This window comes from Camelus bactrianus, chromosome 25 (genome assembly GCF_048773025.1).
Source record: "Camelus bactrianus isolate YW-2024 breed Bactrian camel chromosome 25, ASM4877302v1, whole genome shotgun sequence".
Taxonomy (NCBI): Eukaryota; Metazoa; Chordata; class Mammalia; order Artiodactyla; family Camelidae; genus Camelus; species Camelus bactrianus.
This window is the reverse complement of record NC_133563.1, coordinates 21,467,497-21,492,473: the sequence shown is the minus strand read 5'-3', so window position 1 is coordinate 21,492,473 and position 24,977 is coordinate 21,467,497. Positions and strand designations below refer to the sequence as shown.

General features: G+C 43.3%; 1 protein-coding gene across 1 annotated transcript in view; it reads left to right on the top strand.

Moving 5' to 3' along the window:
• The window catches only part of EXT1 (exostosin glycosyltransferase 1), a 258,648-nt gene extending 234,219 nt beyond the window's left edge, over nt 1–24,429 (top strand). Inside the window, exons 5-11 of the mRNA XM_045508419.2 lie at nt 5,418–5,550; nt 7,720–7,838; nt 9,746–9,841; nt 13,098–13,187; nt 18,409–18,569; nt 20,698–20,869; nt 23,887–24,429. Of these exons, the coding sequence (XP_045364375.2) occupies nt 5,418–5,550; nt 7,720–7,838; nt 9,746–9,841; nt 13,098–13,187; nt 18,409–18,569; nt 20,698–20,869; nt 23,887–24,072 (957 nt within the window). The 3' untranslated portion in view covers nt 24,073–24,429. The remainder of the gene's footprint in view (nt 1–5,417; nt 5,551–7,719; nt 7,839–9,745; nt 9,842–13,097; nt 13,188–18,408; nt 18,570–20,697; nt 20,870–23,886) is intronic.
• Nucleotides 24,430–24,977: the final 548 nt, after the last annotated feature.

The following is a 24,977-nucleotide window of genomic DNA, read 5'->3' as shown; positions in this document are numbered from 1 at the left end:
TTTCTACAATTATTTTAATGACTATATAATATTCCATTCATGATATCACTTGATTCCATCAGTTAATCCTCAATTTGAGGCCATTGTTTCTGGTTTTTCCATTGTTATACACATCATCAAAGCAAAGAACCTCAGCATCAAATTGTCGTGCAGGTTCAGGGTTTCTTCCTTAGGATAAATTCCTTGAATTCAAAGTCTTGGTTCAAAGAATATGCCAAAGGTTAAGATTTGTAATGTGAATTGCCAATTTTCCTGCAATAGAATTGAATCAAGTTGGATTCCTTCCAGCTTATATGAGTGGATCTGTTTTAATTATTTTTGTTTTTTTCACTTTCACCATATTGGACATTATATCCTTAAAAATGGTAAATAACTATTTTCTCAATTTCTAGTTCTTAAGACCTTAGTAAGAATGAATATTTTTCATATATTTTTTGCTCAGATAGCTTACAAAGGAAGAAAGAAAAACAGCCACAAAGTTGTCTTACTTTTCTCATTAATTTTTAAGAACTTATTATGTTAAAAACATTAACCCTTTGATTCTTTTGTTGCAAATACTTCCCCTGAATTTATGGTATCCCTTTCAATTTTGTTTAGAATTAGACAGTTTTTTTTTTTTTTTTTATCTGTATGGAAAAGTAGCTTTTCCATTTGCTACTGTTTAGAAAGGACTTTTTGACCCATCGTTTTATTTATACACACAGCATATGCGCACACATTCACACACTTTGTTTTAGTACTCTCGTGGTTAACTTTTTATATTTACCTATTCAATCCAATTTACTTTTATGTATTATCTATGTTGAAAAAATCTAACCTTTTTTTTTTGACAAATCATTGTGTAGTTGTTCTAGTACAGTTTTTAAGTTATTCTTTCTTCTGTGGTTTCACATGTCACTTTTATGAATCTTTGGGAAAACATCCAGACCACGCACGTGTTTTCATTTTTTGTTCCTTGGTGAACCTGTATTTATTTAACCAATCTGTTCTTGTTAACTGTTAATGTTGTTTCTAATTATTTAATTTTTATAGATAGAGATAGAGATGCCTTTATCCAAGCAAAGACTTTCTGCATGTACCTTAGACTGTCGCTATTTCTTTAGAATGGAGTCCTTGAAGTGGGATTATTCAACCAAAATAACTAATGCTCATGACACATATTGTCAAATTATTCTTCAAAAAGGTTGTTGTATCAGTCTGGGTTCTCACAGGCTGTCTGGGGGAGACCCTGTCTTGCTGCACCCTTTTCAGTCTTTAGGATCACAATTAAAACACACACATACACAAACTTTGCTAATTCCCCAGATGAAAGATGGTATCTCATTAATTACATTTCTTCTGAGTATGGTTTATTGCATAGCTCTGGTCTCTTGCCTATTAAGTTGCAGTGCTCAGTTAGCCTATAATAACAGTCGGATGTGTTAGATTCATCAGAATGGGATCTTAGGCTGTTTTCATCTCTGTGCCTGGAAAGGCCTTCTTCCCCTTGGATTTAAGCCGTGCAGTTCTTCAGAGATGCAGTTGTTTTTAAAACACTCCAAACCATACGCTTCATTCAAATTTATAGCAACTGTCAAAATCTCCTTGTATGGTTCCAAAATTGGATTGTAACAATTTGACCTCTGAACTGAATTGCGTGAGAGATACCATCCGGTTTCCCTTTCTAATTCAGAGCTCAGATTACCCCAGGATCCAATGTAAACAGAAAAGCCGAGAAAAAAGCGGAAAATGCCATCCACAGGGACAAATAAACAGCCAGTATGTTCATACGAACGATGTAACTGTCACAAATCAAAGATTCCTACTTGGCTTAGAACTTAGACATTTAAGTCCTTGCAGTCCCTGCTGAGGGCCCACGGTCTGAGGCTCCTTCAGTCCCCCTTAGACAGCACAGGTTTGAGGATCCCTTGCTTTTGGAATGTTCTGCACTCAGGCTCCTCCTTCCGTGCTGTGTTCTGGGTCACGGGAAGGGAATTACTTGCTCTTCGGAGATTATGAGCTTTGGAGCTGCAGGTCGTGCTCAGACACAGCTGAAAGCAGGACGCCTCACCCCTCTGCCCCGTGCCCGGGCCAGGCAGCTCGTACATTCGCTCGTGCTGCGCTCTGTCCTGCTGGGGATCTGGCTAGTATTTCCAGTCTGATTGAAATCTCCTGATTCGGTGTCTCGGAATTAAGGAGTTATTAAAGAAGAGCTGGTAGGCTTTTTGGAGCTTATGTTTTTGTTCGAGTTGAGAAGTGCTGGTAAGGACAGTGATAGAGTGCTGCAATGGCAGGGTTCCTTCGTGGATTCCCTTATCTGTGAGAGTATTTCACGCCAGTAACACCTGGCACTAAGGACTGAACCCTAGGAGCTCGTTCAGAATCAGGCTGAGCAAAAGAAAAGGACACAGAATTGTAATAACATTTGAAAACAGCTCGTGGTAGCTTGGAAAGCACATTTTTAGTGGAGTTTTATAAGCTCTTCTCCAGCTCTCTCCTCAGTCATCTAACTGTACATGTTCAAACCACAGTGTCGCTGGTGCTTTTGTCAGTGAACGTTGAAAATCAGTGAGAGAACAGAAGTAGAAGTTTGCTTTGGTTTGGAGCGAGGTGGCACATGGCAGCACTGTGTGTATTGGGTAACATCGCACTGGTCAAAAGGCCAAGTCAGGGTCACACAGAGTGACTGTAGCCTATAACCAATAGTCCATTATTTTAAAAACAGATGGCACATAAACATGAAAAATAAGGAGCCTGCCGCTCTTCCCTTTGAATTCCCATTAGTAAGAAATATTTTCCGTATTGAGGGTGCCATTGGGGCAATTAGGAAAAATTGTGTGTATGTGTGTGTGTGTGTGTGTGTGTGTGTGTGTGTGTGTTTGCATGTATGTGTGTGTTGGTTATGTGTGTGCTGATTTTCTCAGTAGTCCCCGACCTTTAAGTGTGATGTCTTCTTCACAATGATCAGGGGTGAGCACTCAGTGCCAGGGAGGATCCTGGGAGCTGTCCAGTGTAGCAGGAGGGAGAAGTGGACATTAGGAGAGGGACAAAATGACCTTTCTGTTTGGTGAAATAAGATCCATCTCCTTTCAAACTGTTGATAAGGCAAGTGGACATCAATGTTTCAGAAAGACGTTTGGCAGTACACAGGAACAGCCTTGAAAGTGTCTGTGCCGCTTGACAGAGCCCTAAAGCATCAGTCCTAAATGTGGGAAGTTTTAACTATAAAGATGTTCATTGCTTTGCTTGGAAACAGTTACACCATAGTTGGTCACTTAGGATAAGTAAACCATGAATACTGTTAATAATATGGAAAAATATCTGTAATATAGGATATCTGTGATATTATAGCTGTATAAAAATGGGAAAATCCGTACCTAGAAAGTGAACAAAGGAATGAGATTTTTTGTTTTAAGGCAAAAAAAAAAAAAATCCAGCGTCATGTATAAAGACTTAGACAGCTATTCCTAACAGATTCTGAGAGGTTGTTACAATTAATCTGATATCTTCATTGCTTATTACACATGAGGATAGTGAGACACAGAGGTGGCAAATGGCTTGACCCAGGTTGAATTCAATGTTTGCTGTTGCTCTTAAACCTTTGCTGATACCGTTCTGTCAAGATCCACTGGAAGAGAGTATAAAATGCTTTTTGGTATTTCAGAAGAATACTATAACTGATCATATCCCTGAATTCAAAAAGATAACAGTTTTGTGACACTGAGCCAGAAAGAGTCTGTGACACTGAGAATCACACCACACAGAGTCCCGAAGTGAGTGGTGACCCAGCGTGTGATGTCTCTGAGTTCCATGTCATTTGTATGTAAGTCGGACTTAACGATGCTGTCGAATGTCAGTGTGTCTGTATCTTGATATTCAGTCGTATTTACATGACCACATGCCAGAAGGGACATAAATTTGGAAAGCAAAAAAAGAAAGGATCTAAATGAGAAACTATAAAGGAGAGTAAGTAGACAGTAGAATTGGAAGGTACAAATAATTAAAAACTGGGGAAAATGATGTACAAAGTGAAATTGCTAAAACCCTTCACAACCATGACAGTTTTCTTCTAACAAATGCCTAGACAACAGCATTTTAACACATCTCCATTGTACCACAAAGAGCAAACATTAACATTTTATCTAGGTTCCTAAAATCTTCCCCGAATTAGAAACCTCTGCCAGGCCATTCAAAACGAGCAATTTCGATCTGGGGAAAAGAAAAAATGCAGATACCATTGAACTAAGATATTTGAGTTCTTCTAAATTTCCTCCCTGCTTCCTTTCTTCTCTCTCATTAAGAAATATAAACATGATAAGGTTTGCAAAGATAAGTGTAGTTCACTTTATTACTTGTCTAGTCACCATGTGGGATGAGATGAGAGTGTTAATAACCTTAGCAAATGATAAAACTCCATTTAAAATGGTCCGTCCTTAAAGTCACATTGCATTAAATGGGGACCTGGAAAATGAAGATTTTGGTCTTAAATCTCTCGAGACATATGCCAGGCTTTTTCTTCTTTTTTTTTTTAAATACAAAAAATAATTGCTGAAAACATGAAATTCTGTATCAAGTTAATTATTTGCAGAATCATACCTTAATGAGTGGATGGTATAATTATGAGAGTTTGAAAGTAACAGAGAGAAATCTGTAAAGTGGACTAATCACATTCATCTGACAAATGATTTAGGACGGGAGAGTGTTTGACTCTAAATGTAGAATTTAATGATCTGCAAGGTCTTAAAGTCCAAAGAAACTAATGAACTAGCTTGGCTATTATTAGTCTTCCTATGCCACGGTTCTTGTCCTATTATGTAGGATGTTTAGAGCAATTGTTAACTCACTGCTTTTTGAGATGAAAGATAGAAAAAAAAACTTCAACTAACTAGTACCCCAAAGTCCTACAGTTGAATTTGAAAGGACACTGAAATATGTCAGGCAAATAAATCTGCCTCCTGAAGTAAAGGAACAGCTCAAAACCTGCATCTAGAATGTTCCATGCCCTCAGTCTGCTCCCAGCGCTGTCTCCACATGCACATCTCTGTGCACTGGGAGCACATCTTCCTGAGGTGGATCTAGAAGAGCTGCTAGACGCTCAGTCATCAAGGAAAGTCTTCCACACACTCTACTTTGAAATGAGCATGGGCTTATTATTGTAGAAAGACGAGATGGACTTCATGGGGAAACTGAAGTCTAATTAGGAAATTTGGTTAGCCATAATTCATCTCTCTCCTCTCTCTCTCACTCTCTTTCCATTGCTCTGGCACTTTCTTTGTGTCCCAGACATTTTATCAGTGGAGAATGGGGTGGGAGGGGAGGGGTGGTTACCCTACGTTGAGTGCCAGCATCCTTCAGATTTGGATGAGTCGGATTGACTCTGTTTCTTCTCAAATATGCTCAGGGTCTCATCCTCGCCATGCATTGTTTTCATTTTCTAGATTATTCAGGACAGAATATTCAAGCACATATCACGTAACAGTTTAATATGGAACAAACATCCTGGAGGATTGTTCGTCCTACCGCAGTATTCATCTTACCTGGGAGATTTCCCATACTACTATGCTAATTTAGGTAAGTGAGTGCCTTCTAGGCAGCTACTCCTGCTCACCCTCCAGACGTTGTCCCTTGAGTTTCCTTTGCTGTGGTGGCATCTTCAGAACATCCTGTGTTGGAAATTGCCTTCGAGAGCCCCATCATAAATGGTGTATTGAGATCAAGAATTCTAGATCCAGCCAAGCGTTGCAGAGCGAGAAAGACTCCTTTCTTATCTGAGCAGCTCGACTTTATATTCAGTGAAGTCATTTCTTCTTGAGAAATAGGCTCCCCAAATTACAGATCACTTCGAACGTTGACAGTGGGTTAGCTGTCATTTCAAGTCTCATTATCTATAAAATGGAGCTAGAAGAGCTCTCCCTGTTTTTTTTTTTTTTTTCTCCCCACAGTCCCCAGTTTCTCTGTCTCATACTGAAGGATAAACAGAACGAATAAAGGGAAAGGAGAACAGATTTAAGACCCTACGACCAGGGGCAGACGTATTCAGTCATTTGGCATCCACGGTGTCCTTTTCTGGGCCATGTGAATGCAGCGCTAGCGGGTAGAAATGAAAAGTCAGAGGAGTTACAGACTCTGCTCTCAAGCAGCCTTTAGTCTGGTCATAATGGGGAAGAGGGGACGGGCAGAGGCAGAAGCTTGACAAGAGGCTCCTGTTCCTGCCACAGACAGTTAGGTATTTGGAGCCCCACCTGCTCTAAGTGTTCATAACATCTCAGACATTTCCTCTCACTCACAGTCCCACATTTGAGGAACCCTGGGATAAAAAGCCTTTTTCAAGTTGATACGGCCAAAAGACTCCCGCTTTTGATGTGGAGTTAGTGGTTAGAAGTGTGCAAATGATGCTTCTTAAACGATCACAGGAAAATCTAAAAGCAGCGTCTTGTCCTCACTGGTCAAAAGGGAAGGCACGCCCTCCATTATGTTGATTTTTCCTACTTGGCAAAGCGTTGAGTGCGTATCTAGAGGGTAGGAAAGTTAGCCTCTTTCTAACCTGCAATCGGAGTACTAGGTGGATGATACAATTTGCTCTGCAAAACATCCGTATGATCCTTTGACGTGTATACACAGTCTGACTCTTTCCTTTATCCAGTCACCGTCCAAGCTTCCCTCGAATGTCCCTGCACTCCCTTGTTCACACTTAAACTACTAGAATGTGTAAGTAGTGGGTCTAAACGAATGAAGTTTTCAAAGACTTTTCAGCCTGTCTCCAGTTTCTTGGCGAGTTCTTATGGAAAAACTCATCTAGGGGAGAAGCCATCCCACCTCTTGCTCTTTGGTGGCAGTTGCTGTTTTGCCCATTTATGTCCCCCTCCTGCCTGGGGCTTCCGGGCACACGGGCGGCAGAGGCCTGGATCACAGCACACAGAGGGGCTCCTGGGAGGGCGGCGCCTTCCACCCCAGACGAACGGTGGTGATGCCCGTGACGGCTGTGACGGCAGCAGTGAGCTCGCACTGAGCACCTGCTGTCTGTTCTGTCCTGTCCTAAGTGCTTTGTGTGCATCACCTCATTTGATTTAATTCTCATAACAACCCCGTAAGTTTGATGCTCTTGCCATCAGCTCCACTGCACAGCTGGAAACACAGAGCGTGAAGAAATTTTTCCAAGCTCCCACCCACCATTAAGTGTCAGAACTGGGCTACAGACCTAGACAGCCAGGCTCTGGGTGTTCTTTCAACCTTTCCTACTTGATAGTTAATGTTTGAAATAGTATGAGTCAGGCAAAACCTCCTTAACTACAGAATTAATATGAATCAGACATATGCAAATACCTTGGAAGAAAGAGCACGTTTACTAAAATCCAGACTGAGATGTAAGTGACTGGAGTAGAAAGTAGGGTGTGTGTGTGTGTGTGTGTGCGTGCATATGTGCGTATTTAGGCTTTGGGTGCCTAAAAAGCAGAAGGGAGATCAAAGATGCATCCTCAAGGGAGGAAGGGAAAGACTATCAAAGGGGGAATCTGGAAACAGGCATTGAACTGTAAATTATCCAGGTCCCTAGACTCAGGCAGCAGTTAACTAGCTGCTTTTCACCTTGTTTCTGTTCTGTCGAGACTTAAGAGGCGGAGGGAAGCTATGTGAGAAGCCCATCAGCTCCAGGGTGAGGCGGCAGAGCAGGGAGGGACGCTTTCCTAAGTCTTGTTTTTCAGGGCTTCATTAGGTGCTTCATCTCTGCCCTTTCTCTTGCAGGTTTAAAGCCCCCTTCCAAATTCACTGCAGTCATCCACGCGGTGACCCCCCTGGTCTCTCAGTCCCAGCCAGTTTTGAAACTTCTCGTGGCTGCAGCCAAATCCCAGTACTGTGCCCAGGTGAGTGGCGGGAGGGCAGTGGTGCCTGCCTCCTCAAGCTCAGTGGACTAGAGACGCCCACTCCTTACCTGCACCACACTGGGCTCCCCGGGACTCATTTAACGTCGTGCCTGTTACCCCCCTTTCATGTGTCATGCCTTGTTGTGCCCTTTTCTTCAGCTCAGAGGTTCTTGGAAGTGAAATGTAGTACAGGTAAGGGGTGGGTTACAAAGAGACCTTTGCCTGTAAAGTTACATACACCCATCCATCTGTCCATATATACACACCAAGATATTCTTTAAAGAATAGATAAGCACTTTAATAATAAAGATCAGGGAGGAAATAAATAAAATAGAGATTAAAAAAACAATAGAAAAATCAATCAAACCAAAAGCTAGTGTTTTGAAAAATTGAATAAAATCGACAAACCTCTGGCCAGACTCACAAAGAAGAAAAAAGAGAGCACAAATAAGCAAAATAAGAAAGGAAAATGGAGAAATTACAAGTAACATAGTAATACAGAATATCATACAAGAACATTATGAAGCAGTATATGGAACCAAAATGGATAACCTAGAGGAGATGGACAAGTTTCTGGAAGCATACTGTCCACCAAGACTGAACCACGAAGGAACTGACCACTTGAACAAACTGATCACTACAATTGAAATCAAATTAGCAATAAAAAACCTCCCTACAAATAAAAGTCCAGGACCGGACGGCTTCACCAGGGAATTTTACCAATACAAAGAAGAACTCAAACAGATAAACAAGGTTACACTGTATAGCACAGGGAAAATATATACAAGGTCTTATGGTAGCTCACAGTGAAAAAAAGGTGACAATGAATATGTATATGTTCATGTACAACTGAAAAATTGTGCTCTACACTGGAATTTGACACAACATTGTAAAATGATTATAACTCAATAAAAAATGTTAAAAAAAAAAAAAACAACTCATACACTCATACCAGTCCTTCTCAAACTCTTCCAGAAGACTGAGAAGGAGGGAATACTCCCAAACTCATTCTATGAAGCCACCAATCACCCTGATACCAAAACCGTGCCAAGACACCACCAAAAAAGAGAATTGCAGACCAATATCATTTCCAAATGTCAAAATGATAAAGTAGCATCAGAAAAGCTACTGAGAGGACCCAGGAAACGTTCCAACAGCAGAAACAGACTGGTTGGTGTCAGGAGGCATCCGCTTTTCTTTCACAGTGACCGTGACTAGTTATAAAATAGGGAGCAGAAGATTATATCTGTGGTGACAATGTTTTCCAAATTAGCATTGCTCTCATACTCTGAGCAGTGGTTTTTCTGAATTGTAAACTGCACGAGAAAGTTCATGCCCGAGAAAAGAGTGGACTTACGGTGAAGCATGCATTGTTGAGCTAAATGCATGCATTGGAAATAATTAGATCACCTAAAATCAGCAGCCATCCTGGAGAATCCAAAACATGAGCTCACTCCAGTTCTGACTTGAATTCTCGTCTCTCTCCCACGTTGCCTGGTGTAGCGCAAGCTCGTAGCAGATGTTCGGCGCGCACTTCTGTTTAATTTGATCAGGGCTGTTATCTCAGTGTTGTTATCTTACTCGTCATCATAAGACAGCAGAATTTAGGAAACCACTTTAAGAGCCAGCCACCCTGAAATTGCTTCATTTCTCCCCAGCTTTCTCCTACCCGCTTGACACAGCTTTTTCTTAGGTTACTCTTTGTGTCCTCGCTCTCGTTGTTAAGTGATCAGGCTCTGAGGGTTCAGTGGGACTGGACTCGCTTGAAATTTAGTTCTGATGCCTGCCATTCTGCCTCGCTTAGATCTCCATATCCCCTCTCTCTGTCTGTAAGAAGAAACTTTGGGTTGGAGGCCTGCATAAATCCAGTCTTACCGAGCCACCTAATGACCCCCTGTCCCTTTCAGATCATAGTTCTCTGGAATTGTGACAAGCCCCTACCAGCCAAGCACCGCTGGCCTGCCACTGCTGTGCCTGTCATCGTCATCGAAGGAGAAAGCAAGGTAGGACGAGCGGGGGCTGAACTGTGGGGTCCACGTGGACTCTTTGTTCCTTCCACGGGGCCCTTTGGGTGTTGGCCTTAGATGTCTTCCTCCTGCTGCTGGGTGGTGCTGGCCCTGGACTGTTTTTTCTAAAACTGAACCTGTCTCTGAATGTCCTCAGCGTGGACAGCCATCAACTTTAGAATCTGGGACTCCTGGGTCCTAATACTAACTCTTTAGGAGATGTGTGACCCTGTCTCTGAGCCCCCATTTCCTCATGTACAGGATGGAAATGATAACACCTACCCCAAGGGGTACTATTAGGAATAAATGAATTCAGGGCCTGGCAAGACTCGTCTTTCTAGAAATGATGAGGATGAAGGTGAGGCCGTGATGGTGCATGAGGTTTCCTTCGCTGACTGATCTGAGTTAGTTGTGTCTTTCAGAATAGTGGTTCTCCCTCACACTGATCTTAACAAGGGCATTTCCACCTTCATTTTGTTTTGATGTCTCCATCAGAGACTCTCAGGACCTAGCTGGACCCCTGCTTCCATACTCCAGCTCATTTTTCCTAGAACCAAATGATCTTCTCAGTCATCCCATGGCCCTTAAGGGACTCTTTTTGCTGATGCTTTACATTCACACTTGAGTCCAGGTATATATAGTCTGGCCTTAGCCAGCCTTTCCGGTCTTCTCTCTCATTGCTTTTCCTCTACAAATGTGATCATTCACAGTTATCTGACCTGCACTGTGTCCCTTCCTGCCTCTAATTTTTGTCTTTCCCGTTGGCTGTAAGTCTTGACCATCCCTTCCTCTCTGTTGTCACGATTCCCATGTGTTCTTTAAGCCCTTGCTCATATGGCTACCACCCCTTTGAAATATCACCCACTCTTGGCAGCCGGAGATCAGTTCTTTTTTCTCAAGCTTCCGCTTGTTGCTTTCTTGTAGATCTTACCCCCTGGGCCGGAATTGTCTCTATCAAATGACACTGAGACTGATGAAGCAGTTTCATCTAAGAGACTTTCCCTCTCAGTCCCCAGAGAGTTAGGTCATGGGAGGTTGTCTCACACTAAGTAAAACCTCTCTGAGCCAGAGTAAAAACTGTCCATTTAATTTGGTTGAACCATTTGAAATCATCCTTTGGGTTGCTGTCGGTGTCGGTTTCATATTGTCCAACAAGATCCAGTGAGAACTGTAACTGTCGTGTGAACAAGGTGATCAGGGCATTGTCTGTTCAGTTCCAGTGTAGGGCTGCCTGCCGTGGGCTGGGCACCGTGCAGCATGTCAGAATACAGGGAGGAGTATGACGAAGCTAGTCACAGCCTCATGGGACTGGAGTTAAGCCATGGGGTTATCAGAGGGCTGCTTGGTAAACATTTAATGAGGAAAGGTGGGAATAGAGTAATCACATACCTCTTGGCGTCAGTCTGACTTCCCCTTATGAATCCATCTTATGAACAGGTGTGGTTTCACATAAGGGACTGGCGCACAGAAATCTGCCTACAACCCCATATGTCTGTCTCCCCAGTTCCAGTGCCTGAGGCCCCGAACAGTGCTCAGATGCTGCTCTTCGCTTTGAACTTAGGAATTCTTTGTTTCTTATGCTTCTGCGGGTGACTAGCTCTCTGTCCGGTAGATGAGTCTTTCTTTGACTAGATCAGGATATTCAAACAGGAGCCAGTCTGACTCCGAGGGTTCATGTTGCATTTTTATGCACAGACTCAGTGATGGACTCTGTGTTTTCATTCCCAGTGAGCATTCCCGGTGCCTGTATTTATACGATTATGATGCTGATAATAGCACCTCTCTCGCAGGCTTTATCAGATATGTCTTGCAAGGTTCCTCACGTTCTCCCGGCCTTACCTGCGTCTGGGCTTCTGGCCATGTGTTGTGTCCTAGCCTTCAGCTTGGCCACTGGCCTGCGTGGGCCACGACCTCTGTATTTCAGGGAACCTGGGCTAAGACTTGCGCCCATTTTGAGGATTCAGTGAGAGACTGCATTCCAGTTGTTCAGCGCTGGGCCTGTTACACAGTGAGGTTCAGTGAGTGTCAGCTACTCTTCTTGAGAGGTGGGGGGCAGCATGGTCCTGGCTTGTCTTGTGAGCTCTGGAGTCAGACCGAAGGCCAGGTCTTTAACTCTCTGTGCCTCAGTCCCTCCTTCCGCAAATGGGAGAAGCCCTTATACCTAACTAACAGGTTAGCTAGAAGGGTCACCTGGCTTGATACTCTCCATGGAGATAAACTTAGGAGGGTGGACGCACCTGGCAGGCGCCTGATGAATGGTGACTCACTGTGCTTTGTACTGTGACTTATTTCTCACTGTCCCCACTAGACAGGAAAACTCTCGAGTCGTGGTCATTTCCTAGTCATGTTTGTTCATTCTGGAAGGTTTCGGGCTATCACCTGGTAGCTAAATATTTCTTGAATGAGCCAACAAGGAAACCCCAGTTCACTCAGGACTGGCTTTGGAAGGACATTGGCTCCTTTCATGTGCGTCCATTCAGCTTTAGGAATGTAGCTGAGCCAAGGCATTGGAACGCGAGCCTGTTTCCTGCACTAGCACGTGCAAGCGGCTGGCTCGTGGTCTCTGAGCTCTTGTTGACGAAGCTGGTGCAGGAAAAGGAAATGGATCCCTTTAAACTCACTGGTCGGGCCTGGAACTGGGAAAGAAGTCGTATGTCCTCTGCATCCCCCATTTTAAATTACTGTGTCGAGCCTGGAGTTTAAAACGGATGTGTATGCTGCTTTGGCTAGGAAATTCTGTTTTGAATTTATAGGCCCTGTCTTTGCAGCTTTCCCCCCGTAGGCTTAACACGGGACAGGTCAGGGCATCACTAAGCTGGCACTAATGGCTTCTGCGTCAGTCGGTGGACAAGTAAACAGGGTCAGGAGAATCGCTGCAGGCTGAGATTTCGGAGCCCTGTGCAAAAAGGGTTGCTGAACGCTCTTGTGTTTTATTTTATTTTGGAAGCCAGAGGAAGAAAAAAAAACTTGACCCAGTTGACAGATGTGTGGGAACAGACCCTGGAGCCATTCATGCTGCAGACATGCCCCTTGAGCCCCCAGAGATGGGTCATGGTAGGCACTTCCCATCCTTTAATGTGCAAGTCCTCCGGTAGCTTCTGAGGCCTGTAAACCGAATCTGAGATGAGGCTTGTGGATGAGCTGATTTCCTGATGCAAATATAACTTGGGCTTTTTCTGCCTGAAAACAAGACTCTAAGTGCACCTCTCTTCTCCCTGCTTTCTCCCTCCTGCCGCCTTCTCCCGACTCCCAGGTTATGAGCAGCCGTTTCCTGCCCTATGACAACATCGTCACAGACGCCGTGCTCAGCCTGGACGAGGACACCGTGCTTTCAACCACGGAGGTGAGCACCCTCACCCGAGGAGGGGCGCGGGGCCCTGCAGGCAGTTGCCTCCGACCCGCAATGTGCCGGCACCTCTTCTGCCCTCACCTTGGCCAAGCCCAGCCCCGAACGGTTTTCAGAACTTCCCGCAGAGTTGGGTTTAATCAACCCGGTTCCCGTTAGCGCCTTGCCACCACCTGGCACCCCGAGCAGGCATTTTTTCCCTTTATTTCCTCTGCTAATTGGCTCCTCATTTGCATGGCTCTGCCTCACCTCCCCCCTCTTGCCTCCCCTTCTTCTTCTTCTTTTGGTTTTTAAACAGCACAGCTGCGGGCAGGTGAGCAGAAGGACCAAGGGGCAGCAGGAGGGGCACCTGCTTAGCCTTTTCTTGAAACCACGCTGCCCCGAGCCCATCTTCCCCCGGTTCTCCTAACCCTGTGCCGGTGTGCATTGCCTCTGTAGGGAACCCTCTTCCAGGTTCCAACGGCAGCTCTTCTGTCTTGGTTGAAAGTACTTATTTTCTTTCACCCACACAAGAGCAAACAGTTTCACTTTAAGGCTGAGCTGGAGAGCCCTTCTATTTCAGATGTTCAGGTTATTTGTGCCAAAAATAAGATTGCACAAAGCATGTGCGAGTGGGAGAGAGAGAAGGGGAAAGATAGATATGATAGAAAACCAATTTTTACAACTCGAATGAGCATTGATCTCTGAAACCTCATTTAAAACCGTAGAGGGGACCAAAGACAGTTCCATAAAAATGTGCATTGGAAAACATGTGATTAACGGGAGCCGCTAAAAAGCGTGGAGACTTGGCAACTTACACCATTCGCCTTCTTTTTTTCCTTTTTACTCACAGTCACTGGCACTTTGCTGGCCAGTCTGACTCTAACGGCCCGTTGCCCACTTAGCCAGGGCTCAGTGTTAGGCTAGCAGCCTCTGTGTCTGCAGATTCTACGGACACTTCCAGTTCCCATCAGATGGAGGTGAGCAGGCGTGATGCGTAAGGGCAGCATCAATCACCCCGGGACAGAGCAGCCTGGGCCTCACCTTGGTAAAAGTCTTTCTGGGCAGCCCAAGCTCTGTAAATACTCAGTGAATGAATGATATTGGAGGGGTGCATGCTGAGCAGATTAAAGTGTGAACACACAGCCAATTGAGTCATGTGTGAGTCGGCAGGAGGGGGGAAGGGGGAGATACACTTAACGTTCAAAGAGAAAGACTGCTGTGGACCACGGGGCATGAGACCCTCCAGCTTGCCTTTCTCTCCCGCTTCCCCGTGAGGAAGGGCGGCATTCCTGGAGCACATTCGTTCAACAAGTATTTTCTGAGGAATTTCTTTGTCCGGGTCTCCATGCCAGGTCCTCTGATTACACAGTTCCTGCCTGTAGCCATCAGAGTCCTGGCAGCAAACAGAATTCAAACCAGGTGATGCAAATGAAGGGCTTTAGGATGCCTGGGGAGGTGGGTGGGGCTCAAGGACCCCACAAGAGATAGAGAGGCACCTGGGGAGTGACGAGGGCCTCACAGGAAGAGTGGAGAGCGGATCCTGGAGGCCAGTGCAGGAAGAGCAGCACACTGCCGTGGTGGAATGTCAGGACAGCCACGGCATATCCATCAGTCGTTATCCTATAACCTGAAGCGTTGATTCATCTCACATCCTCCCCTGAGCACAAGGCAGTTGGCCTCCCTCTAGGATTTATTTCTCCCTATCCCATGGTGAAGTGCCTTTCAGCTGCCTTGATGTATCCAACGTCTAGGGAATTTGTTTCCAAAGAATAGCAGTTCCGGCCCCTCAGTGCCTGCTGGGGAGGAGCACGTGTTGTACGTGGAGCAGTTAGAAGTCAGCGTGGTTTGAACATGAGGTGTAAATTTAAGAGGCTGGCAGTCTGTTCACCTTTCTGGCTGATCAGTGGAGTGGTCGTGTTGCCTGAAATGGTGGAGGGACAAGGATCTCTCTTTTCTCTTTTTTTCAGAGGAATAGATGTGGGTTCACTTTATTTCCTCTCTAAGGAGTCTGAGCTGGTTTAAATGCCTCTCTGTCGTATTAAGGATAGATTTTGAAATGGTGTCCTATCAAAGGTATTAGATACAGTTGGTTTATAGTTATTTACATTTATCTGGCTTGCTGCAAATTCTCAAAAGAAAACAGATGTTGGTTTTTAAGAGAAGAGGCCATAAGCTGACCTTTGCCTCCTTTGATGTGTTAATGATCTGCATGAAAGCAGAACTATCACAAGAAGCATAGTTTTATCTGAATTTACTTTTGAGTTCCTTTGAAATGACTTGAAACGGCTTTGAGATAGTAAGGAATTCATGTGATGAAAACACCCCATCGGGTTCTATCGGAGTTGCCAGTGTCTGTGTCTCCTTTTCAAAGGATAATGGAAAACCCCGAAGCCTGCTGACAGCCAGGCTGGTTCTTTGACAACAGGCTGCATAAGGTGCTGTCCCATCAGTTGGCACCATTAGTCCTGAACACCAGTGACGATGTGCAGGTTATCACAACCTGGTTTCAATTTTCTGGCAAATACTGTCCACTCCCCTGCTGTCTTTTAACTTTGAGATGCCCCACACCCCACCATGCTTTCTTACGGTATGTTCCAACACCCCTATCTTTTCCCCCTCCGATGTTACGGTTTGGGGAAGCAATCTATATTTTTGTTAAGGCTTTCTTATCTTTAGTCAGGGCACCAAACTAAATCTTCATAAAAATTTAAATTTATGGCTGTTTACAAAAATAATATCTTCTAAGTAAGCCCAGAGAATTCAGAGATAAAAGGACCCTTATGGATCACCCAGGCCAGTGTTTTCCAAACCTAGGATTTCACTGACATGTTTACCTAGGATAAGGCTAAAAAAAAAAAAAAAAGAGTAGGCAGTTGGAAGACAAATATTAACCAAGACGTTGAATGAGTGGTATGGTGGGAAAATGGCAAAAGGAGAGGTGGTGTTCATGCGTATGGTGGAAGCGTGAGAAATGCGGACCCAGGTTTATTTGCTTTATGTTGTAATTCAGGTAAGATACACAGAACATAAAATTCACCACCTTAAAGTATATAATTCAGTGACATTTAGTACCTTCACAGTGTTGTGCCCTCATTATCTCAAGGAAACTCCACACCCATGAATCAGCCATGGAGCCACCAATCTGTTTTCTATGGATTTGCTTATTCTGGACATTTCATGTAAATAGAATCACACAATGTGGGGCTCTTTGTGTGGGTCTTCTTTCACTCAGCATGATGTTTTCCAGGTCCAGCCATGTTGTAACCTGTGTCAGTATTTCATTCCTTTTCATAGCAGAATAATATTCCATCGAATGGATATATCATATTTGGTTTCCTCATTGATTAGTTGATGGTATTTGAGTTGCTTCCACCTTTTGGCTATTGTGAATAGTTATTTGCTCTGCTTTTGAACGTCTGGGAGGTCAGAAATTGGACTTACCAACATCACTCAGTCCCCCGGCAACCGTCACAGTGCCGAGACTTAAAATACCTGTGGAGTAAATGAAGTTTCCGTTTGCATTGCTTATCAAGAAGAGATAGGGTTGTTGAGAGAATGTGTAACTTGTATGAGATAAATTGTTTTCGACACTGTAGCAACAGAGCTAAAAGGGAGGCTATGATATCAGTGCACACCAAACTGGAAGCCAGACAGCGTGGGTTCAGATCTTGGCTCTGCCACTTACTAGCTCAGAAAAATGGCTTGAACCTCCATAGCCTTAGCGTCCCTCTCTGTAAGTTGGGGCCTCTGAAATTACCTGCTGCACGGGGTTACTGTTAGGATTAAATTAGTTAAAATATGTAAGTCCCTATAACCATGCCTGGCACGTTACAAACATTCCACAGTTATGAGCATTATATGATTGTTTGCTGTTACTGTTTGTATTTTTTTACTTTCTATATATTGTTTCATTTATCATTCATCAAATAATTGTAGAAAGTCATACTCAGCCATAAAAAAGAATGAAGTAATGCCATTTGCAGCAACATGGATGGACCTGGAGATTATTATACTAACTGAAGTGAGTCAGACAATGAAAGACAAATATCATATCACTTATATGTGGAATCTAAAAAAAATGATACAAATGGGCTTATTTACAATACAGAAATAGACTCACAGACATAGAAAACAAACTTACGGTTACCAAAGGGGAAAAGTGGGGGGACAGATAAATTAGGAGTATGGGATGAATAGATACACGCTACCACGTATAAAATAGATAAACAACAAGGACCTACTGTATGGCACAGGGAACTGTATTCAGTATCTTATAATAACCTGTCGTGGAAAAGAATGTGAAAAAGCCTAGGTATATACGTATATCTATGTATAACTGAATCACTTTGCTGTACACCTGAAACATTGTAAATCAACTACACTTCAATAAAATGTAAGTAATTTAAAAAATAATCATCGTAGAAAGTCAGAAGTGAGCTCACACATTTGAAAGCAGACTATTTGCTAATTATAAATGTTAGTTTGTAGCAGGCTCAGAAGTCCCTGCTCTGGGTAATTTTCAGCACAAGAAAGTCATTTCACTGCATCTCCTTTAAAATAATCCCGTGGCTTCACCTGGCCTCGTCTCCACTCACTCGTGGTAATTTTTCACTGTGGATGCGTTTTCTAAATTTACTTTGTGCTGTGCATCTTCCCACCCGGGAGACCTGAATCCCTGTTCTTTATGATACCTGCTGGGTATTCCTGTTGGAACCTGTGTGCTTTTTAAACACCTTTTCTCTGGCTCTTAAGTGGATGCTTTTATTTTCGTCGTGATGGCTTTCACTGTATGCTGGTTATGATGTATGCTGTGTATTCATACTCTGGGTGTATATAGAAAATCTGCTTCTGTTTATAAAACAGATGCATTTGTGCCTCCCATCAATCAATGGCCACATCTCCTTTGAGGGAGCAGGGGTGGGGTGGGGGTGGAAAAAGCAACTGCTTTTTTGACTTTTTAGCCTGAATAGACCGGCTTTCTAAAGGACGTATCCACAAATGTTGTTTGTTCTCCTCCTTCTTTTGTTTTTGCACTAATCTGAAGTTTCTTTAACAGAAAACATTAAGTGTGCATAATTATGGGGCAAAATGTCAAGCAGTCAGTTTAATTTGCTGATGAATGCATGTTTCACAACAGTCCTGGGATTTCGCATTACGAATTAGCAGGGGAAGGTAATGTTTTGTTGACATTTGTTAACCTTGTTGATTGCTTGTTTGGCTTGTGTTCTGCCTGCAGGTGGATTTTGCCTTCACCGTGTGGCAGAGCTTTCCTGAGAGGATTGTGGGGTACCCTGCGCGCAGCCATTTCTGGGATAACTCCAAGGAGCGGTGGGGGTACACGTCCAAGTGGACGAACGACTACTCCATGGTGTTGACGGGAGCTGCTATCTACCACAAGTGAGGAATCTGGACATCATTTTATATTGCTCCTTCGTTTCTAGCTGCTATAGAAATGAGAACTCGGGCCAAATCTTGTTGGTTTGCATCCCTGTTTCAGTTCTGTTGTTGTGGCCAACATGTGTCTTCGAAACCAGTGACACCTCTTGGCTTATTGTATTTCTAGAAATTATGGGAGAGCAGCATCTTCAGTGGGTCTGAGGTGTGGAGATGTACTCAGAGTGTACTGAGTAAGTGAGTGTTTAGAGCAACAACAAAAGTAAACACTTAATTCAGTACCTCCCAGCACTATTTTGGGTGTTTGGGATTTACCACCAAGTAAAATAGGGAACAGTTATTTGCCACGCAGGTCTTAGATTCTAATGGGGGGAGTCACGGTATACATAATAATGCTATAATCTGTTAAGGAGGTAAGTAATGTAGCAAAAAGACAAAGCAGAGCAGGGTGAAGGATCAGGGGTGCCGAAGGTGGAGAAGGGGGCACTCAGGGGTGATCCCCACTGAACAGGTGAGATTTGAGCAGAGACTGAAAGAGAAGAGGAAGTCAGCCTAGAGAATTTCTGTAGGATGAGTGCTCTGACGTAGGGAAGAGCTAGAATAAATGCCCCGAGGCAGAATGCTGGAGAGATATTGAGAAGACCCGAGTGTGACCAGAGCGAAGTGAGCAGCAGGCAGGTGAGAGGTTGTGGGAGCCCGGATGCAGAACCTTGCCATCCATCATGAGAACTTTTCTCTCTTCTAAGTGCCACGGGGAGCCAGTGCAGTGGTGTGAGCAGAACATCTTATGTTTTAGGCATCCACTCTGAAGGCTGTGTTGAGGATAGACTCTAAGGGGGCCAGGGGAGAAGCAGGGAGACCTATTAGGAGGTAACTGACATTATCTAAGCAAGAGATGATGGAGCCTGGGATCAGGAAGTGAGCCACCGAGGTGATAAGCAGCGGTCAGATTCTGGGCATGTTTTGAAGATGCTCCAGCATGATGTCCTGACAGACTGGATACAGAATTTGATGACTCTAGGGTTTTTGACCTGAAGAACTAGAAAAATAGAGTAAGCCATTAACAAAGTTGGGGAAAGGTGTCGATGGAAGAGGTATTAGGGAAAATGCAGGAGTTCGGTCTTGGACACATTAAGACATTTTAAAAAGTGTGTTGAAAAGGGTCAGGAATGGAGATATAAATTTGGGAACTGTTTGCATATATTTGGTCTTCAAAGCCAGAGGACTCAGGTAAGATTGCCAAATTAATGAGCGTAGACAGCTAATGTTCCTGACTCAGTCATTATTGAAGTCCCTACTCCTCTGCCTTAGTAAGGTAAACACATTAATCTTAACCTAGTCTTTGTTAGTAAAAAATAGAGAACGCTGTCATCTCCAGAACAGAGTTGGAAATGCACAAGGTATAAGGACTTAGGATGGTTGAATCTTAATCTCAGGATCACACCTCTTAAGAGTTCATTGTTCCCTCTTCCTGCTACCACCACTCGATGAATCTGATTCATTCAAGTGATTTTTCCTATAAATATATGCGATATGTCCCTCCCTCCAAAAAATATAATTCAAATTAATTGTGGGTTCTCCATGATGACCACCATCAGATTAATTAGGGTTTGGCTCTGACATTGTTGAAACATAGTTTATAGGCCAAAAAAGTTGGAATGGTTATATTGTTGGACTTAGAATTATGAGATAGTATTGAATACAGTTCTGGTTAAACCAGTAATTAAAATTGTCAAGCATCCTGTAATGATACATAGATCGTGTGTAAGTAACTTCTCTTGCCATCTAAGTATTCAGTTTCTAACCAAGCAGCCTGATATTAAAGTTAGACTGGCCAACCACTATCCTCATCTATATGTGTCTCTGTACCTTGTTTCCTTGTCTGTAAAACAGGGATTAATAACAGTACCTACATCATAGGTTCCTCATGAGGATTAGATGAGGCATTTCTTATAATGCACTTCAGAACATGAGCTGGCAGATAGTAAGTACCGTATCAGAGATAACTATCATCATCATCACCATCCATGATAGTGTAGAGATTCGAAGAATGGGTGTGTGTTTTCTGTCAGAGAAGACCACTTGTTATATAATGATGGCCCCCAGTGAAACCTGTCTTTGATTTTTACAGATATTATCACTACCTTTACACCCATTACCTGCCAGCCAGCCTGAAGAACATGGTGGACCAATTGGCCAACTGTGAGGACATACTCATGAATTTCCTGGTGTCTGCTGTGACAAAATTGCCTCCAATCAAAGTGACCCAGAAGAAGCAGTATAAGGAAACAATGATGGGACAGGTAAGAGAAAGCGAGCTCTCCTCCCTTGCTTTGCTCACCCATGGCTCAGTCTGTGGTAATGAGGACTCCCTGTTCTTCTAGGAAGCATAATGGGGAAATTACCAGGGGAAAAAACACATCCAAAAGCTCTGAGGGAGTGTGTGGTTGGCACATGGGTAATTGGGAAGGTGTAAGTCAAGAGTATCTTTATGTCGGGAATATAAGAGCTCTCATAGGACCTACAAGGTGGCATGAGAAAAATGTCTCTTCTCTAAAGACCTGCAAAGAATTTATGTGAGTTTATTGTAGGTGTTTTATTTAATGAAGCACTAGTAATACTCTCAACCCAGCCTTCCAGTGGTTGCTCTTGAGTTGGATGGGCATCACGGAGGTAGACCAGGAGTCCCAATACCTGATTTTTTTTTTTTTTTCAATCCTAGAGCTAGTATTTATCAGCTGTAAGCCAGTCAGTTACCTCCTGAAACTCAATTATCTCATCTTTAAAGTGGAAATGTTGGAGTCCACTTCACAGGGTTGAGATCAGATGTATGAAATCGTTTATCAAAGTAAAATATAATGTTGAGGCATTAAAGTTCAGTTCTAAAGATACGTTCAGGGAACTATAATCCAACTTTCTCTTTTTACAAGTAAGAAAACTAGGACCCAGAGAATTTAAGCATGTTGCCAGAAGTCACCCAGGATTAGAGACAACTCAGAGTTGAATCTCAGGGTCTTTTTCCACGACTTACTCTTCTACACCCCAGCGTCCTTTTATTCATCTTGAACAGAGCCTAGTACTCTATGTAAGAAATCAAAAACTGTAAGATGTTTGGAGCTATCCAAGTTAAATCATGGGGAATCCAACAGGATTTGGATAAAAGAATATTCTTTACATGGTTATAGCAGTTAAATTTGGGGGGTTTCCATGTACCTTGTTCTAACAGTTACTGAACATCATACATACATCTAGCTTTTGCTAGGAAAACATAGCCAGGCCTCATGTTAACACAATGGATGGTTCTTCATTCACTAAATTTAGTAAGAGAAAAAAATTTACAGGATTTTAAGTTTATAAAATTGTCATCCAATATTTACCAGATGTGTACAGATTATCAAGGATTATTCTAGGTATGGGTTATGACAAAGCTGCTGTCCTTAGTGAGCAAAGAGTCTAGTGGGAGAATTCTGTTCCCTCTAACTGCTAAAAGGACAGGCGAGAGGATGTGCAAGAATTTGTAATTTTGAAGACTGAAAGACTATTCAGATTCAAGCAAAATGTATTGAGTACCCAGGCATTTTCATATTTATTATCTCATTTAAGGACACACCATTCCTTTAATTTTGTTTGCTCAGCAAGTCTATGCACTCCCCTGAGGTTATACACAAAATAGGGGTGGAACACTAATATGATTTCTTAGAGGTTGGTTTTTTACCTTTTTCACAGATTTGCCTTTCTACCAATATTTCTAGTGACTTTACATATCTTTTATAACCAATCTAAGTTTAGTCTTAAGTCTAACCAGTTGTATCTAGTTAGATGTGTACTGTATTTGCCTCCCTCGTCCCATCATAGACACTACTTTACTGAATGTTTGTGTGACTGGTGGAGTAAATGGATATCGTGCTCTGAAATTATGCCTCGTAACACAGGAAAGATATCTCTAATACGCTGGTTGACCCAAAATAAGTGTTAAAATCTAGCGGCAAAGAAGAGACTTGAATGACTCAACCGGACTCTTCTCTTTTCATTTATAAGAGAGAATAAGAATAAACTTAAGCTCTTGACAGTGTTTCCATCTGCATATGTGATCACTTGCCAGATGTGGAGGGTCTGGCCCTTTGAGAACCAGTGGCCAGTCAGAAATGGCCTGCACGCCCATCCCAATGTAGGAGCAAAATGGAGGTACCTTTGGGACTGTCGGCTCTGATACGGACTCGAGATGGTCAGCTGGAGTTGATACTGTCTCTGATTTACCAAGCAGAGTTCTCCTAGTACACGTGGGAAAGAACGAAGCCTGACTTCTGCCCCTTCCTAGCCTTGAACAAACAGTTTAAACTTCCTTGAATCCGCTTCCTCATCTGTACAGTGGAGCTGTTATCACCTGGGAGATAAGTTACCAGGTTGTTGTGAGGCTCAAATGTGCTCATGAAAACACTTTACAAATTGTGTTTTGTTTCTTGTTCTGCTGCTGCCTCAAGGTAACCTGACATTGATACTTACCTTCGACGGTTACTTTCAAGCATGTTGACACTCGTGGTTTTAAATGACTCTGAGTGATTTTCGCAGCAAAATGTACCTTCCTACGAATGTATTTTCTCACAGTGCATGAGGATACACACACACACACACACACACACACACACATCATTAAACAGTTGCCTGTTGACATAAATGTTTGTTTTTTCCCACATAAGCGGGCAGCCCACCTTTTCCTTGTTTCATAAAAACAGGATTTTAAAGACATTATGCTTAGTTGGTCTATGTAAATTTCAACACTCAAGTCATTTAAGGCTTTCTTTTGAATCAATATCAGTCATTTCAATGGTCTAAAAATATATAACCAACCTTAGGGGCAACACAGAGAGCCAAAGAGATGACAGCCTTCTTTCCACTTACCCCAAATCAACCAAGTTAACAGGAGGATTTTAGAAAATTATCTTTGAAGCCAAAAAAACAAAAAACACATTGTTAGTCGAAGTATTTGATCCCAAGTGCCAAGAGAAGTTTTACATTTAGTGACCACAGCAGCTGAGGTTCAGTTGGTAGATGGTTCTGCTGGACCAGGGAACGTGTCGGTCGCGGTGGATCTCTGTATGTTTCTGGTGTTGAGGAACGTAGCGTATCTTGGGAAAATCTTCTGGCGAGGCTGAAAACCAGGATCAGTGCTTGCATCTTCACCAGACACGCGGACGGGGCGGCGGGGTGGCCAGCCCCGAGCTCCGCCGCGTGCCCCGTGCCTGCCTTCGCTTCCGGCTGCGCTTCCATCGGGTCGCACGCACCGTCTCATCGTCTTGCTTCTCTCTCTCCCTTTCCCCAGACTTCTCGGGCTTCCCGCTGGGCTGACCCCGACCACTTTGCCCAGCGACAGAGCTGCATGAATACGTTTGCCAGCTGGTTTGGCTACATGCCGCTGATCCACTCTCAGATGAGGCTCGACCCCGTCCTCTTTAAAGACCAGGTCTCTATTCTGCGGAAGAAATACCGAGACATCGAGCGACTTTGAGGAACCCGGCCGAGTGCGGGAGGGGAAGCGAGCAGGGACAGGGTCAGCTGCTCTCTCTTCCCAGTGCAGGTCCGCTCAGCAGCGGAGCCGGATTGTGCCAAGCATCCAAATAAACTGGGACGAACAAAATGACAAAAAGAAAGAAAAAGAAAGGCCAATGAAAACTCTACTCCTGACTCCTGGGACTGCACAGGACTGCTCCAGACTCACCTCACTGGCTTCTATGTCCCAAGACTAGGTTGTGTACAGTTTAATTATGGAACATTAAATAATTATTTTTGAAATGATTGCTATGCAGGTTTAAACTTTTTTAATGATCAAAACTATTAAAAACCAGAGTTCTTTCTTTAATCAAAATTGTGTTGGTTGTGACTGTTTCAAAGCTGCTACTCCTCTTCCCACAAACAGCATTATGGTTGACGAGGCAGGGTTTCCTGCAGTTGCAGAAAGCTCAGACTTCGTAGAAAACACCGTAAGTCACTCCACCCAGTGTCAAGAAATAACCGAGCATAATTAAGACAAGTTCATCACTCAGCTTTGCCAGTGCAGATTGTTTTTCATTTTGAATTTGCAGATTGACTTGAACTTTTATCTCGAAAATGTTGCTGCATGAGATAAAGTATTATGACCTCCAGGTAGACAATTCTAACTGAAAGCTTTATGTTTGAGATAGATAAATATGATAATCTTTTTTCATTTGGAGGGTGGGGGGAGTTAGGACCAAGAAAACACTATTATAATTAAGAAATGTTCAGTTTGCACACAGAACCATGCAAACGATCCACCAGAACGTTAGTTGAAATGTTGAACCCACAACAGTACTCCAGTATTTTTCAGGGAGGTGGGCTAGACTGTACATTCAACCACTGACACACGTCCACTTAGAGCTAGAGAAAGGCTTTGGT